Below are 16489 nucleotides of genomic sequence, written 5' to 3'. Positions count from 1 at the left end.
ACTCTTCCGACGCAGACGTTGACCCCTCTGACTCCTCCCACTCTCTTCGGCGGGCTTTAGGACCTGGCTCCCTACCCGGGCTGCCCACCGTGCCGCCCTCCTGTACATTTGAACTTGGCGCGCGCGCGCGTTTAACTTTCCTGATGACCGTTTCCTCGCTCCCTGACGGGGGTGTGGTCACTCCTCCCTCACGTTCTCCCGCTGCCCGCGCGCCACCTGATCCCGATGCCTGGGACTCCTCCCCCCTACTGCACTCTGGGGGGGACGCTGGTCCTGATTTCCAGCTGCTACTCTCTGAGTCCCCTCTGGCCCCTTCTTCCCGAGGTGTCCCCCTGGGCACTCCCCTTGCCCTGACCATGGGAGCCCCTTTCTGTGAATCCTCCGAGTCACTGGAGAGACTCAGAGACCTCGGATTGCTGTCATCGCTGACATTTCCTTCGGACTCCTCCCCCTCGCTCTCCATTTCCTCCCTCTCCTGTGCCTCTGCTCCTGAACCCCTGACAACCTGGTTTTGACGTTACAGGAGCCAGAATCTAGTGTGAAAAAGGTTTTAGAATTGATTCAAGAATTTGGCCAATTGGCAGGTTTTAAATTAAATAAAACAAAAACTAAGGTTTTGACAAAAAAATTTAACAGAAATTGAAAATGAAAGGTTTCAGAATGAGACAGGTTTGACAGTGGTGAAAAAAGTAAAATATTTGGGAATTACTATGACTGCTAAAAACGGGAACTTATTTAAGGATAACTATGATAAATGCTGGACGGAGATAAAAAGGGATCTAGATATATGGTCTAATTTGAAACTTTCACTTTTAGGACGTATTGCGGTGATAAAGATGAATGTATTGCCAAGAATGTTATTCTTATTCCAGACATTGCAGATTATTGATAAAACAGACTGTTTCAAGAAGTGGCAGAAAGACATATCCAGATTTGTCTGGCAGGGCAAAAAGCCAAGAATAAAATTTAAAATATTAACAGATGCAAAGGAAAGAGGGGGCTTTGCCCTGCCGGACTTAAAACTTTACTATGAAGCAGCAGCTTTTTGCTGGCTGAAAGAATGGCTACTTCTTGAAAATACAGACATATTGGATTTAGAAGGATTTAACAATGTGTTTGGTTGGCATGCATATTTATGGTATGACAAGGTTAAAGTGCATAGAATGTTCAAAATTCACATTGTCAGGAAAGCATTGTTTAATGTATGGATTAGATATAAGGATCTTTTGGAAAACAAAACTCCAAGGTGGTTGTCTCCAATGGAAGCAAAAGCTTTAAAGAAACTCAATATGGAGGCCAACTGGCCAAAGTATTGGGAGATTTTAGAACAAGATGGAGATAAATTGAAACTACAGAGTTTTGATAAATTAAAAAGCAAAGTCCGCGATTGGCTTCATTATCATCAAATAATGGAGGCATTTAAAATGGATAGAAAAATTGGCTTCCAGGTGGAAAAATCAAAACTGGAAACAGAATTGTTAGAACCCAAAACAAAAATATTGTCAAGAATGTATAACTTGCTGCTGAAATGGAATACGCAGGATGAGGAAGTGAAATCAGCAATGATTAAGTGGGCACAAGATGTTGGTCATAATATAATGTTTGCTGACTGGGAACGGTTATGGACCACTGGAATAAAGTTTACGGCATGTAATGCCTTAAGAGAGAATATAATGAAAATGATTTACAGATGGTACATGACACCAGTCAAGCTAGCAAAAATTTATCATATGCCTGATAATAAATGTTGGAAATGTAAAGAATCTGAAGGTACTTTTTTTCACCTTTGGTGGACGTGCCCAAGGATTAAGTCCTTCTGGGAGATGATTTATAATGAATTGAAAAAAGTGTTTAAATACACATTTCGAAAGAACCCAGAAGCCTTTCTCCTGGGTATGGTCAACCAACAGGTTCAGGTGAAGGACAGGACATTTTTTATGTACGCCACAACAGCAGCAAGAATACTCATCACACAGTATTGGAAGACGCAAGAACTACCCACGCTGGAAGAATGGCAGATGAAGATTATTGACTATATGGAATTAGCAGAAATGACTGGCAGAATCAGAGACCAGGGAGAAGAGACGGTGAAGGAAGACTGGAGGAAGTTTAAAGACTATCTACAGAAACATTATAAGATAAAGAATGTTTGAGGACATCAGACTGAATTTAAAAGAAATATTAGCATAAAAATTTAATGATTAAGAAAGATTAATGTTTTAGACATATGGAAATGTAATTATGTTAAGATACCAAGATTAATTTGAACTAAAGATATGCCAGAGGGAAAGAATTTACTGTCAGAATATAAGATCTAGAATACAGAGTGGGAAGGACTGGGGAAGTCGCAGACCCAGGTTAATGTTAAATAATGCAAAGACACAATGATTTTTTTAACTTTTTATTTTATTTTTTCTTGTATACTGTATTTTATATTGTCTGTAAGTGTTGTCTCTGTTTTCTTTTTTGTATCTATTTGTTTGTATTGTCTGTTTATTGATTGTTAAAATAAAAAAGTATCATTAAAAAAAAAAAGAGATTAAGAGTTTCTTGCCATGCCCTCCATGCGTCTGATGTTTATTTGTGGATTTTAATTGTGGGTGTTCGTGTTTTCATTGGATTGTTTTGATTTTTTGATATATATATATATATATATATATATATTCGTAAACCAGTGTTTTACCTTCTGTGGCTAATGTGCCATTAGATTATAAACTACGTCTTATACAACCAAAAATAATATTGGGCTCTGATACATCAATATAGAACGGGATGAACCTCAAGGATGTCTTGCTGGAGGTGCCAAAACGAGAATGCCTCTTTGAAGCGTCTGCTTATGCAATGTCTGATGCTTACAGATTTCTGGAGGAAAGTATTGGGATATATAAATACTAAGTTGTAGAGAGGCTGCCCTGTCCTGAGGCAGGAAGCAATGTCATTGCCAGGAAAGGTTTGCGTAATTTCTACCTTTGCTCCTCCAGGGTCAGGTCAAGTCATATTGGACCTCACTGCCCTTCCTGGCAGGAGACGGAGGAGGAGGAGGAGGGGGCAACCTTTTAACTGCACCCAACACCCCCTCCCACAGGGTGCTTCAGAAACCCTGGTGATTTCTCACCCTGTCTTTCTTCCAGGGGCACCTAAAGGCCATCAGGAGGAGCTGCGCTTGGTCCCTTTGAAAGGGAGGCAACTGCAGCTGCGGATCCTCAGAGCACTCTTCACCTGCTCAGAGGCACTCTTTCTTCCCTGGAGCTACAGTGCCACCAAAGCTGCGATGCCTGCCTTGCAAGGGGTTGGGCTGGATGACCCCTGGGGGTCCCTTCCAACTATACAGCTTTATGGTTCTACCGTAAGTCCCACTGTTTTTGAAATGCGTCTGTTGTTTTGAAAACGGTTCTTCCCTGCTTTTTATGGCATTTTATGCTGCTCTGAGCCCAGCTTTGGCTGGGGAGGGCGGGATATAAATAAAATTTGATGATGATGATGATGATGATATCCTTGAGCACAGCTTCCTCCGTTCTCCGTGGTTTGGAAAAGGGAGGCAGGCAGATGGGGCAATCGATCCTGGCACCCCAACCTTTGTCTTGTGGGCCAAGAAGGTGGCGCGGCCCTGGGATGAGGGCCAAGGGGAGGGAGCCGAGGGCCAGCAAAGCAGGTGCCAGGCAGGGCTAGGAGTCAAAAGAAAGGAATCTGACACCTCTTGTCTCCTTTTGGAGGAGAGCTCAGCCAGGTCCCCTTTGCCTCACCTGGGTGTCAGCAGCATCCTTATTGCCAACTCACCTGGCTACCAAAGTGCAGGTGGCAGAGAGAGACCTGTGCATTGCAGCCGTGGGCAAGACAACATCTTCTCCTGGGCAAGTGAGCCTTTCCTCCTCCTCCTCCTCCTGCCCCACACGCTGCCCCCCTCCCGAGGGCACGGCTGAAGGGGAGCAGCTGGGCTTTGGGATGCAGGTCAGAGGCCACCTGTGCTGAACACACCTGCGTCTTCTCCCTTCTGCCAAGGCAGGGGCCCCTCCTGGCTGGAGTCCTGCTGCACATCCCGCCCCCCACAACCCCCCCTTGTGGATTTTCTCCCCAGGATCTTTTCCTGAGACCCAGGGTCAGAAGATGGCTCTGAAGAAACACCTGGAGGCTCTTAGCGTCTTCCAGTGGGTCCTCACCTGCCTCTTCTTTGGTAAGTTGGGATCTGGGGTGGGAGGGAGGGAGGGAGGGAGGGGCAGGGGGTGCTCAGGGAAGAGGGGCAGCTTGGCCTCCTCCTCTTCCTGGGGCCATGGCCCTTGGGAGGTCCTCTGGCAGGCCAGGCCCCTGTAATAAAAGGAAAACTGCCCTTATTCCCGTATGGGGGACACAAGAGCCCTTAGAGAGTCCTTTGTAGGTTCTCCATCAATCAGAGAAAAGAACAGAGGCCAACCAGAGAATATTGAGAAGCAAAGCAGCTAATAAGCCTGATCTTTATTAAACTCTTGCAACAGGGTGCTCCCCTCTTACGCAGGAGGAGGACCCTGAACAAAGGTGTGCCCACCCTTATATAGACATTTTAAATTGCCCGCCCTGGAGTCCAAGACCGCCCCCAGATACATCATACCTACATCACACAAAGGGGTGGTCTACAACAGAAATCTGAGTGCGTTGTTTACCTTCTGTCTGGCAGGTTACCTGTTTAATGGTCACTAGACTGGATACCCTGGCCAGTCTTTTGTAATGATAAATACTTAGTTCCTGGGCCAGGTCACAGGCTCACCCTATTCATACACAGACATACCCTTAAGACAGGATTTGTGAAGGAAAAGACAATGGGGATGCCTTCGACCTTGCAGAGAAATCGTTTGGTCAGTTTGGGAGCCAAAATGGTTCCAGGGCTGTTTTCCTGTGCTGCTTCAAACATGTGGTTTATATATTTATGTACATGTTTACTTGGTACATTTATGAACATTTATTATATATATAAGACCTTATTTTTTTTTATTTCACCCCCCTCCCCCAAAAGCCAAACCCCCTCTTCTTTCCAAAGCAGCTTTGGGCCAGGTGAGTCTGGACTAGGGAGTCAGCACCGCAGGGGGTTGGGCTAGATGACCCCGGGGTGCCCCTTCCAACCTAAAATGTTCTTCTGGGTTTAGGGGGGCTTCAGATCACATCCTCGGGGGTCTCGTGAAATTAGGGTTGTGGTCCCAGGCAGGGCCTCTGAATCCCAGTGAGGGGGGAGCGCTGCTCTTGCGCCCAGACTCTGCTTGTGGGTAGAGTTGGGCGATATATCAATATATCATCCAAAACTGGTTTGAAGTCCACATTGTGATATTGGTTTTTTTAAAAACATAAATTTATTTATTTGGTTTTTCAAATCAGAATTTGGCAATCACATATCCAGCATACAACATAAAAACAAGATTCCACAGAATCTCCAGGACTTCTTCCCTCTCCCCCCCCCCCCCAGGTGCCTTCTTCTCCGTTCTCCTGGTCTACCTGCTCTTCACCTCCTACTGGCCTATCAGCGTCCTGTATTTCGCCTGGTGGATCTTCGACTGGGATACGCCACAGAGAGGTGAGTTCGATTCCCCCCAACCAGGGCCGGATTTGGGTTTGATGAGACCCTAAGCTACTGAAGGTGATGGGGCCCTTTATATGTCCAGCTGTCCTTTGTCCACAACAAATTGTCACTGTTTTTTGAGTTGAATATATGCTATATGGTAATTGATGGACCTCATGGGTATCTCAAGCCATGCAAGCAGTTCATGCAGATCGTAAGGTAAAGATCAAGGGACCCCTGACCCTTAGGTCCAGTCGTGACCAACTCTGGGGTTGCAGTGCTCATCTCGCTTTATTGGCCAAAGGAGCCAGCATACAGCTTCCGGGTCATGTGGCCAGCATGACTAAGCCGCGTCTGGCAAACAAGAGCAGCACACGAAACGCCGTTTACCTTCTCGCTGGAGCGGTACCTATTTATCTACTTGCAATTTGACATGCTTTCGCACTGCTAGGTTGGCAGGAGCAGAGACTGAGCAAAGGGAGCTCACCCCGTCGTGGGGATTCGAACCACCGACCTTCTGATCGGCAAGTCCTAGGCTCTGTGGTTTAATCCACAGCGCCACCCGCGTCCCAGATGCAGATCGTAGGTACCCAATATATAGAAATGAACAAATAAAAATACCCAATAAAAGACACAATGGCAGAAGGCTTTTCTTTCTCTCTTGTGGGATGTAAAACACAGGAGACGTAAATTACAACATTCCTAGAGTGTACATGTTTAAGCATGGGGAGGGATGTTTGTCCAGCCAGCAGGTAAACTTCGTGGGACGTACTTCCTCCGCATGTGACCAGAGGTGGGTGTGGCCTCACCTGTGCAGGTAATGGTAAAAGCACAGGGCAGACCAGTCATCTCTCTCTTGTCTCTCCTGCTTCTCTTCCATCGCTCTAGTAACATCTGCTAAAGATGCCCTCTTGGCTCCCAGCCAAGACAGGAGAAAGAGACTATCTTCTTATAGGATAGATTCTAAATGTATATTACTTTATTAAGCCTGTCTGCCTTCTGGGATCTGATTGTGAACAGAATGTGAGTAAACTCTTTTTATACTTTTATGAAAGACTGTGTTGTGTCTTGTATTTTAAGAGGGAACAAAGGGGAAATTACCAGAGTGATTATTATAGAGGTTCTAGTGAACCTGAGCACACGTTACCATTGAGAACTTAAAAAGGGAATGTTTTACTCTGCTGATATTTTGGGAACTTGTTAGCACAAGTTGGATAAGGATATAATTAGTCAATATATCCTCTCCTGCATCCCTGAACATTCCCACATCTCTCTCTGTGTATATGGAGGGCAGAAAAATCAGCTGCATTTATTTATGTATAATTATTAAATGTTATTATAAAAAACACACAAAATCCTGTACTTGAAATGAATCAAAAGAACCCTCCCCAAAATATAACATAGAATCAGAGTTGGAAGGGACCCCAAGGATCATCTCGCTCCTCATGACTGATTGATTAATTATAATTTTATTTATACCCTGCCAATCTGGCTGGGCTGCCCCAGCCACTCTGGGCAGCTTCCAACAAACATAATGATGATGATAATAATAATAATAATAATAATAATAATAATAATAATAATAATAATAAATCAAGTATTAATAGTAACAATCAGATCCTATATAAACAGTCACAAGAATGTTAAAATAATTTATACCAAGTAAAGCAATATGCACTAATCCATTAGAATCCAATAATAAACACTAAAATTAAACACCAGCAAGTAATAATTTAATTAATTAATTAATTTAAAGCAGAGGTCGGGTGGTAACCTGCCAGGTATTCCTCAGCTGTGATTCCTGCATTGCAGGGGGTTGGGCTGGATGACTCCTGGGGGTCCCCTTCCAACCCCACAATTCTCTGACTCCATCCCCTGCCTGAACCCTTGCCTTCACAGGTGGGCGCCGCTGTGACTGGATGAGGCGCTGGAGAGTCTGGGAGCTCCACCGGGATTATTTCCCCATCAAGGTATGAGAAGGGGGCTGGGCAGGGTCTCTGGAACCCCTGGAGACCAGATCACGGACAAGGAGGAGGTGGTGGTTGACAAAGGCCGCTGGCCATGGAATCTGCGCATGCCCACCAATGGAAAGCAGTGACATTCAGGTGTGAGAAGGGGGCTGGCAGGGCGCCGGAGGTCTGCCTTCCTCCGAAGGATGCCCAGGGTCTCTGGAACCCCTGGAGACCAGATCACAGAGGAGGTGGCGGCAGCCATCAAAGGCTGCTGGCCATGGAATCTGCGCACTGACATTCAGGTGGGGGTCCAAATGCCAAAGGACTTGCCCCTCTTGCCTTGCAGCTGGTGAAAACGGCCGAGCTGCCCCCGACGCGGAACTACGTCCTGGGCTCCCACCCCCACGGAATCATCTGCGCGGGGGCCTTTTCCGCCTTCTGCACCGAGGCCACGGGCTTCTCCCGCGCCTTCCCGGGCCTCCGCCCCAGCCTGGCCCTTCTTGCAGGGCTCTTTCGCGTGCCCGTCTACCGGGACTACCTGATGAGCTCAGGTGAGGCCAACGGGGCGAGGAATGGTGAGGGTGGGGAAGTGGGGTGGCCCCTCCCCTGAGGACCATCTTCAAGAACCCTGCCTGGCCCATCCAATGGGAGGAACCACCCCACCCTCAGCAAGAATGTCTTTTTCCTGTCATTCTTTGCTCCTATGCAAATGAAAAGGGGTGTTTGTTTGTGCAAATGATGATGGTGATGAGGAGGAGGATAATTATTATTATTTATACCCCGCCCATCTGGCTGAGTTTTCCCAGCCACTCTGGGTGGCTTCCAACAGAATATTAAAGACACGATAAGACACCAAACATTAAAAACTTCCCTAAACCTCCAGATGTCTCCTAAAAGTCAGATACCGTAGATTCTGGCATATAAGACGACTTTTTAACACCGGAAAATTCTCTAAAATGTCAGAGGTCGTCTTATACGCTGGGTATGGGTTCGCTGGGCAGCGGCAGTGGGCAGCGGGCTCTGCGCCGGGAGGAAGCTGCCCAACGATGCTAAGCCGGCTTTGCTGGGCGGCTTCCTCCCAATGTGGAGTGGCCAATTTAGGGAGTCATCTTATATGCCCAGTTCCCTAATACGCCGTAATCTATGGTAATTGTTTTTCTCTTTGACATCTGATGGGAGATTGTTCCACAGGGTGGGCGCCACTACTGAGAAGGCCCTCTGCCCTGTAGCTTCACTTCTCGTAGGGTGGGAACCACCAGAAGGCACTTGGTGCTGGACCTCAGTATCCAGGCTGATTGATGGGGGTGGAGACGTTCCTTCAGGTCTACTGGGCCTTTGAGGCCGTTTAGGGCTTTCAAGGTCAGCACCAACACTTTGAATTGTGCTCAGAAACGTACTGGGAGCCAATGTAGGTCTTTCAGGACCGGTGTTATGTGGTCTCCCAGTCACCAGTCTAGCTGCCGCATTCTGGATTAGTTGTAGTTTCCGAGTCACCTTCAAAGGTAGCCCCACATAGAGCGCATTGCAGTAGTCCAGGTGGGAGATAACCAGAGCGTGCACCACTCTGGCCAGACAGTCCAGGGGCAGGGAGGGTCTCATCCTGCGTCCCAGATGAAGCTGGTAGAAAGCCGCCCTGGACACAGAATTGACCTGCGCCTCCATGGGCAGCTGAGAGTCCAAAATGACTCCCAGGCTGCGCACCTGGTCCTTCGGGGCCACAGTTGTCCCATTCAGGACCAAGGAGTCCCCCACACCTGCCCGCCTCCTTTGCCCCCCAAAACAGTACTTCTGTCTTGTCAGGATTCAACCTCAATCTGATAGCCACCGTCTGTCCTCCAACCACTTCCAGACACGCTGATCCTTTGCCAGCGACCCTTTTGTGCTTTAATAGACTCGCAGAATTTCTGAGTTAGAGGAGAATCGGGGGGGCCTTCTAGTCCAACCCTCTGCAAAGCAGGGAACCCCTGGAAATGTTTCACACCCACAAGCACCTTTGCTTTCTCCCACTTCCAGGGATGGTCCCAGTCAACAAAAGCTCCCTGGACTTCCTCCTGAGTGGCCCCCCCGGGCACGCGGTGGTCATTGTGGTGGGGGGCGCCTCCGAGATGCTGGACAGCGCCCCCGGAGAGCATCGCGTCCGCCTTCAAGGGAGGAAGGGCTTCGTGCGCTTGGCGCTGCAACATGGGTAGGGGCACCAAGGGGGCAAGGGGATGTCTGGGGGGTTGGGGTTGGGGTGCAGGTCAGCAATATCTCGGGCTGCGTGAGCATGGCAGTGTTTCCTGGTGGATTTTGCCCCAATGAAGCAATTGCGAGAACGGAAGGTCCCTGCCCTTCCTTGCTGTATAATTTATCATTACATTTTTCATACATTTTCACAGTAACCTTCCTAACAAATAATTCCACTGTTCCATAAGTTGGCTTCCCACCTACATACTGTTTTTACTCAAAGCTGTGCTGTATCTTCATCTATTACAAAAAAATTAGTACAATTATTTTGTCATTTTCTTTCTGCTTCTTTTATCTCAAATCCTGTCCGCGATTTCATTTGACTGTAATATTTTTTAAGTAATCCACAAACGGCCTCCACCCTTCTGTAAAAAGTTCATCATTCTGGTTGGTTGGATTAAATGCTCTCCCTGACCTGACATTCCATCTGTGAGTTATGAGCCATAACCTGTTCTGCTGAACGTCTGTTTCGACTGTGAACAGCTGAGTGCTTTGGCATCCAGCACTCTTCTGATGCGCCACTCTGCTCCTCCCGGCTTCAGCAGAGTAGAACAGATTGCGTGTGTGTAGGAAACAATTGGAGGGACCATTCAGAGTGAAATTCGCCATTTTCCAAGCTTCCGCCCAGAAGCGGTGTGGTAAGCCTGAGTCAAAAAGCATCACTTCCACCGCTTCCTGGAGCGTTCTGTTCCACCTTTCTGCCACCCCATTTTCCTGTGTTGAGTGCAGAACCGTTAACCTGTGACGTATCCCTTTCTGGCGAAAGTAATTCTGCAACACAGACCCAGTGAACTCCCCACCGCGGTCTGATTGGAAACCCATCTCTAACTAGAGAAGACAGACCATAGACAGCATTTCATCCCTAGGACCACGAATGCTTCCAGTTCAGCCTGCAATAAAGGAACAAAAACAGAGCCAACAGTTGTCAGCTGTCTCTTGGAACCATCGGCAAGAGTGACTGTTTCTCCTTCGGAAACAGCTCTGCAGTTCCGCATTTGGCCACTAGATGGCAACAGATGATGACTGGCTCTGTTGTCGATCACCCAGCAATGTATGTTGCTCTGGTCACTGTCCTTCACCATTCCCATGGAAACCGCCAGATGATGTGACGTTGCGTCTCTGTCAGTTCCCCTGGGACCTTTCCTTGCGATCCCACCCGGGCCGTTCCCCTAATTTGGTTGCCCAGGGCAACTGTTTTGGAGGCATTCTGTGCAGCTTCCTTGGGACCGTTTACGCAGGTGGGTTTCCGAGCCACAACAATAATGTCTCGTAGCAGAAGCCTTCACAGTGTCCTCTTTCACTGCCCCCCCCCCCACTCCTGGAAGCAGGACTGCCTGGGCCAGCGTGCCCCCCCCTGCCGATGTTCTTCCTCATCGCATAGGCGACCCAAGAGAAACTGCAATGTTAGGTCGGCAGGGGGCATGGCTTCTAGAGTTAGGCACAAATTGTCATAACTCTTGTCTAGTGAGCTCAGAAGAATGTGAACTTTCAAATCTTCTGGAAAATTCACGTTTAACTGTCTCAGTCGGTTAAACACAGCCACCATTTTTGTCACATGTTCTCTGATACTGTCTCCCGGACGTAGCCTCAGCTCAAACGAACTTCTGGTGACATTGATTTTGGCTCCTGCTGTGGTTCTGTGATGGACCCTCTCAAGAGCCTGCCAAATCGCCTGGGCGGCTGACTCTTCCAATGCGTCGCTCTGCTCCTACTGGCTTCAGCAGAGTATAACAGATAGCGTGTGTGAGTGTAGAAATCTGAGGCATGCGGAGAAACCCTTGTACGCAGCTCCTTCTAATCTAAGAAGCGATTTATTGTACAGCAGCAAAATAAATCAACAACCCGGGAGAGCACGGTGACATGCTGTCTCTCCCTCTCTCAAAACAGAAAGTAAATCAGCTCACATAACAAAGCGTAAAACCCCATACTTGAACACCCCGCAAGGAATAGGACTTAACTTCCCACGCTCTGGGTCTCCTCACACCTTCCTCCTTCTCTTCCTCCTTGCAGGGCTGACCTGGTGCCCGTTTACACCTTCGGGGAGAATGACATTTTCCGACAGATCCGCTTCCCCGAGGGCAGCTTCGCTCGCCGCTTCCAGCTCGGTTTCAAGCAGCTGACCCGCTTGGTCCCTTGCCTCTTCAGCGGGAGGGGCCTCTTCTCCAGCCGCTCTTGGGGGCTCCTGCCCATGGCTGCCCCCCTCACGGTGGTGGGTAAGGACCAACCAGGCTCCCCATCCCTTCCTTAGCTTTCTCCCTGCACCCCAAAATCCCAACTCACCAACCTGCTTGCAAAGAGCCACAAACTCTTCAGCATCGTACAATGCGTACAATCTCCCTTTCGCCCCCTCCTAGAACTGAATTGGAGACCTGTGGAGTTGAATGGGAACCCCAAGGGTCATCGAGCCCAACCCCTCTGCAGGAATCAAATGAACAGGCTCGTTTTATGGGGCTTGCTATGGAGGGAGCGGAGATTGCACACACACACACACTTCCTTCTCCTCATCCTTGGAGGTTTCTAAGCAAAGGTTGGTTGGCCACTAATCACGAATTCCTGCATTGGAGAGGGTTGGGCTGGATGACCCTTAGGGGCCCCTCCATTCCTGCACTTAAGCCATCCCTGAAACGCAAGGCCAGGGTGCAAAGCTGCTGGGGGCAAGCAGACCCCCCCAACCGTCCATGCTTCTTCTCCCTCTTGTAGTGGGGAAGCCTATCCCGGTCCCGCTCCGCCCGCGCCCCACCGAGGACGAGGTGAACAGCTTCCACGCTCTCTACGTCAAGGCCCTGAAGGAGCTCTTTGACGCCCATAAAGAATCCTGCGGCCTCCCGGCCTCCCAGCAGCTCCTCATCACATAGACCGACCCAGACTTGACCCGAAGCAGCATCAGAGGACACAAGGTTGTGATGGGGGGAGACACACGGGAGTCTTTGTTCCCCCCATCCTGTCTGTACACACCGTCTCCAATAATCAATAATCAATTTTGCTACCTCTGCTACCTTTATACTTTCGCCTAAGGCTGTTCCGTAGAAAGGAAACCCCGGAGAAGTCAGAGCAATTTGACCTTTTCCTTTCTGCACGGGGTTTAGATATTTGCCGTGGGAAAGGCGCAGGGTAATAAAGCACGTGGCACCCTGGTTTCCACCTGCCTTTGTGCCACAACTAAAACGAAGCCTTTTCGGGTGTGGAGTTTGCGGGAATATTCCTTGCAGGGTCGCGGGTGGCGTGAGGTCAAGTCTTGCAAGGGAAAAAGCTCTGCGTTGGTGGGGACGTAAATATGGGTGGGCAACAGGGTGAGGGGTGTGCCAGGAGCCTCTAGCCGAAAGGGCATGGGGGAGCCGGTTTGTGGTTCAGCATCTTGCCCATCTGTGCACGTCGTGTGCACTCTGTGCATGCCCCGAAGCAATCACCTTCCGAGCTTGCACCTTAATTATAACAATAAGAATAAATTTTATTTATACCCCACCCTCCCCAGCCAGAGCCGGGCTCAGGGCGGCTAACACCAGTAAAATTACAGTAAAAATATAACAGGGTGGGCGAAACCAATTTAAAACACAGATTAAGATGCAATTTAAAATGCAGTCTCATTTTAAAAGCACCTCATAGATCAAAACCATAAGGGGAGGGAAAACATAAGGGTCAGACTGTGCCTTGGCCAAAGGCCTGGTGGAACAGCTCCCTCTTGCAGGCCCTGCGGAAAGATGTCAAGTCCTGCAAGGACCTAGTCTCTTGTGACAGAGCGTTCCACCAGATCGGGGCCAGTACTGAAAAGGCCCTGGCCCTAGTTGAGACCAATCGGTGAGAAAGAAGCCATAGAGCAGGCCCTTTACAAACAGCCAGGCTTATTAAAATGCAGTATGCTGAGCTGCAGGAAATGCTAGTTCCTGTGGGGTCTGGATAAAAGGCGGATCTACACGGATCCTCATGGATCCTCCACTTTTTTATAAATAACTCCAACAAATGCAGTGTCAAATCACACCTGGAAGGCATGCCTACAAACTGGACTATAAAAAATGTGGATCCAACACTTTGCAGCATTGCAGCACCACAAAAACATGGATCCGAGGCATGGATCCTCATGAATTCATATTCTTTTTATATTGAAACAAAATAAAAACACCATGATACTGTAGACCACATGGCAGAACCAAAAAAACCACGCATCCATTCTTTCGTGGTGCCGCAATGGCGCAAAAACATGGTTAAAAAACATGGATCCTCATGATTTTTGCACTAGATCAGCCCAAAGTCACCGTCAAATGACACATCATGGTCAGGGGCAGAGCCTGCACCACAAAAAACTCGGATCCACGCCTGCCTGGCCATACCGTGGCCCAAAAACGTGGTTTTGAAGCACAGATCCTCATGATTTTTGCACTAGATCAGTCCAAAGTCACCGTCAAATCACACATCATAGCCAGGGGCACATCCTGCACCACAAAAAACTCGGATCCATGGCTTCCTGGCCATACCGTGGCCCAAAAACGTGGTTTCGAAGCACAGATCCTCATGGATCCTCATGCTTTTTGCATTGGGCCACCCCAAACTCACTGTCACATCACGCATCATAGCCAGGAGCACAGCCTGCACCACAAAAATCACAGATTCATGGCTATCTGGCCACTCCATGGCCCAAAAACGTGGCTTTGAAGCACAGATCCTCACTCTTTTCACATTGGGGCTCCCCAAAGTCAATTCTTGCTTTAGATTTTTATAATCATATATGGTATTTCTCCAGTAGTAAACTACCTAGAATTGGAAATAATATTTAGTACACTAACCTTTGTTTAACTCTTGATAAATGTCAGCTTGCTGAGTTATTTTGTACCATTGTGATTCAATGTTATATTTGCGCTCAACAAGGGAAACCCACATCACCTGAAGGTGTTGCTGTGCAATGCTAGGTCAATGATTGATAAGACCACTGCCATCCATGACTTGATCGTGGATGGAGGACTTGAGCTGGCATGTGTGACAGAGACTTGGTTGGATAAAGCAGTTGGTCCTGTCCTAGCTGCTGCTTGTCCCCCAGGTTTCTCTTACACACAGCAACCCAGGTCATGTGGGCGGGGGGGGGGTGCGGTGATTTTTAGAAAGTCACTAGCTTGCATCAGGCATCCTACTGGAAAGACCCAGTTCTTTGAGTGCATGTTCTGGAAGCTGGGCAATAGGGGCAGTACAGGATTCCTTTTGGTGTACTGACCTCCCCGCTGCACCAAGGATTCCCTGCCTGAGCTGCTTCAGGTCATGGCGGATGTTCTCCTGGAGACACCTAGTTTGGTTGTCCTAGGGGATTTTAAAATCCATGCCAACACGACCTTACAAGGGCTGCTTGGGACTTCGTGGAAAGCATGGCCTCCATGGGACTGTCCCTGAATAAGTTTGGCCCAACTCATAGTCATGGACGTGCCTTAGACCTGGTGTTCACCTCTAGTGACGTGGGTGATCTGACACTAAGTAAAAGTGAAACAAAAGAAGTGCCATGGTCAAATCACTTCCTGGTGCAACTGGACTTCTCCGCGACCCTTCCCCTCTGCAGGGAGGTGGGACCAATTCGGATGGTCCGCCCCCGCCACTTAATGGATCCAAATGGTTTCCAGAGAGTGGTAGGGGATGCTTTATCCCATGTTGATGGCCTTTCAGCCGATTCCCTGGTGGCCCGCTGGAATGTGGAGTTAACCAGGGCTATCGACTGTCTGGCTCCGAAGTGCCCTCTCCGATTGCATGGAGCCCGGACAGCCCCGTGGTTTTCTTCGGAGCTGAGGGCGATGAAACAATCGCTGAGACGGCTAAAGTGTCGGTGGCAGAAAACTCACTCCGAATCTGACCGGACACAGGTTAGAGCTCAACGTCGAGCCTACCAAGTGGCGATAGCAACGACGAAGAAGACTTTCTTCACTGCCTCTATCGCATCTGCAGAAAATAGTAGCAGGAGACTCTTTCAGGTGGTCCGCAATTTAATGGAACCACCTGTACTACCGGGACCTTGTAAAGACCCCAAGATCTCCTGCAATGCTTTTGCAAATTTTTTTGTAGATAAAGTTGCTCATATTCGGAAGGAGGTAGGCACCACCGTGGGAGCAGGGCCGGGGCGGGAGAGTTCTAGAGTCCTGTCTGGTCAAGTTGCATGGAATCAATTTCAATCCGTTACCCCCGAGAATGTGGACAGGCTGCTTGGATGCGTGAAACCAACCACGTCTCCTTGATCCTTGCTCATCCTGGCTAATAAAAGCAAGCCGGGAAGGCCTGGGCGATGGGCTCTGCGGGGTGGTGAATGCTTCCCTCTGTGAGGGGGCATTCCCAGACCTGCTGAAAGAGGTGGTCATTAAACCGCTTCTTAAAAAAACATCTTTAGACCCGGCCAGTAGGGCCAACTATCGCCCAGTCTCAAATCTTCCATTCTTGAGCAAGGTGATTGAGCGGGTGGTTGCTGAACAACTCCAGGCATGCCTGGAAGAAGCGGACCATTTGGATCCCTTCCAGTCGGGATTCAGGCATCATCATGGGACTGAAACTGCCTTGGTCGCACTGGTTGATGATCTCTGGCGGGCTAGGGACAAAGGTGAGAGCAGTTTCCTAGTTCTGCTGGATCTTTCAGTGGCTTTTGATACAATCAATCATAACATCCTTCTGGACCGTCTAGAGGAGCTGGGAGCTGAGGACACTGTTACACAGTGGTTCTGCTCCTGGTTTTGAAGCACGGATCCCCATGGAACCTCACGCTTTTTGCATTGGGGCAACCCAAACCCACCATCAAATCACACAGCATGGCCAGGGGCACAGCCTGCACCAC

General features: G+C 48.7%; 1 protein-coding gene across 2 annotated transcripts; it reads left to right on the top strand.

Moving 5' to 3' along the window:
* Nucleotides 1-3095: 3095 nt before the first annotated feature.
* Nucleotides 3096-12660, top strand: LOC310669976 (2-acylglycerol O-acyltransferase 3-like). 2 transcript variants are annotated; one of them, XM_083458552.1, is made up of 8 exons: nt 3096-3346; nt 4076-4171; nt 5429-5536; nt 7421-7491; nt 7820-8024; nt 9487-9658; nt 11710-11912; nt 12400-12660. In XM_083458552.1, the coding sequence occupies exons 2-8, from the start codon at nt 4105-4107 to the stop codon at nt 12552-12554; spliced, it is 981 nt and encodes a 326-aa protein (XP_083314678.1). In that variant the 5' UTR covers nt 3096-3346; nt 4076-4104; the 3' UTR covers nt 12555-12660. The 2 variants fall into 2 exon arrangements, with proteins under 2 accessions (XP_083314678.1, XP_083314677.1); XM_083458551.1 differs by lacking the exon at nt 3096-3346 and adding an exon at nt 3651-3855.
* Nucleotides 12661-16489: the final 3829 nt, after the last annotated feature.

Source organism: Podarcis tiliguerta, assembly GCF_965153285.1.
Source record: "Podarcis tiliguerta genome assembly, contig: HAP1_SCAFFOLD_187, whole genome shotgun sequence".
NCBI lineage: Eukaryota > Metazoa > Chordata > Lepidosauria > Squamata > Lacertidae > Podarcis > Podarcis tiliguerta.
This window is presented reverse-complemented; position numbering and strand designations above follow the sequence as displayed.

Bases quoted from the DNA above. Each gene is read 5' to 3' on its own strand.
- LOC310669976 (XM_083458552.1), top strand. From the start codon at position 4,105: ATGGCTCTGAAGAAACACCTGGAGGCTCTTAGCGTCTTCCAGTGGGTC. The intron at 4,172-5,428 runs GTAAGTTGGGAT...CCCCCCCCCCAG, and splicing joins CCTCACCTGCCTCTTCTTTG to GTGCCTTCTTCTCCGTTCTC. The intron at 8,025-9,486 runs GTGAGGCCAACG...TCCCACTTCCAG, and splicing joins GGACTACCTGATGAGCTCAG to GGATGGTCCCAGTCAACAAA.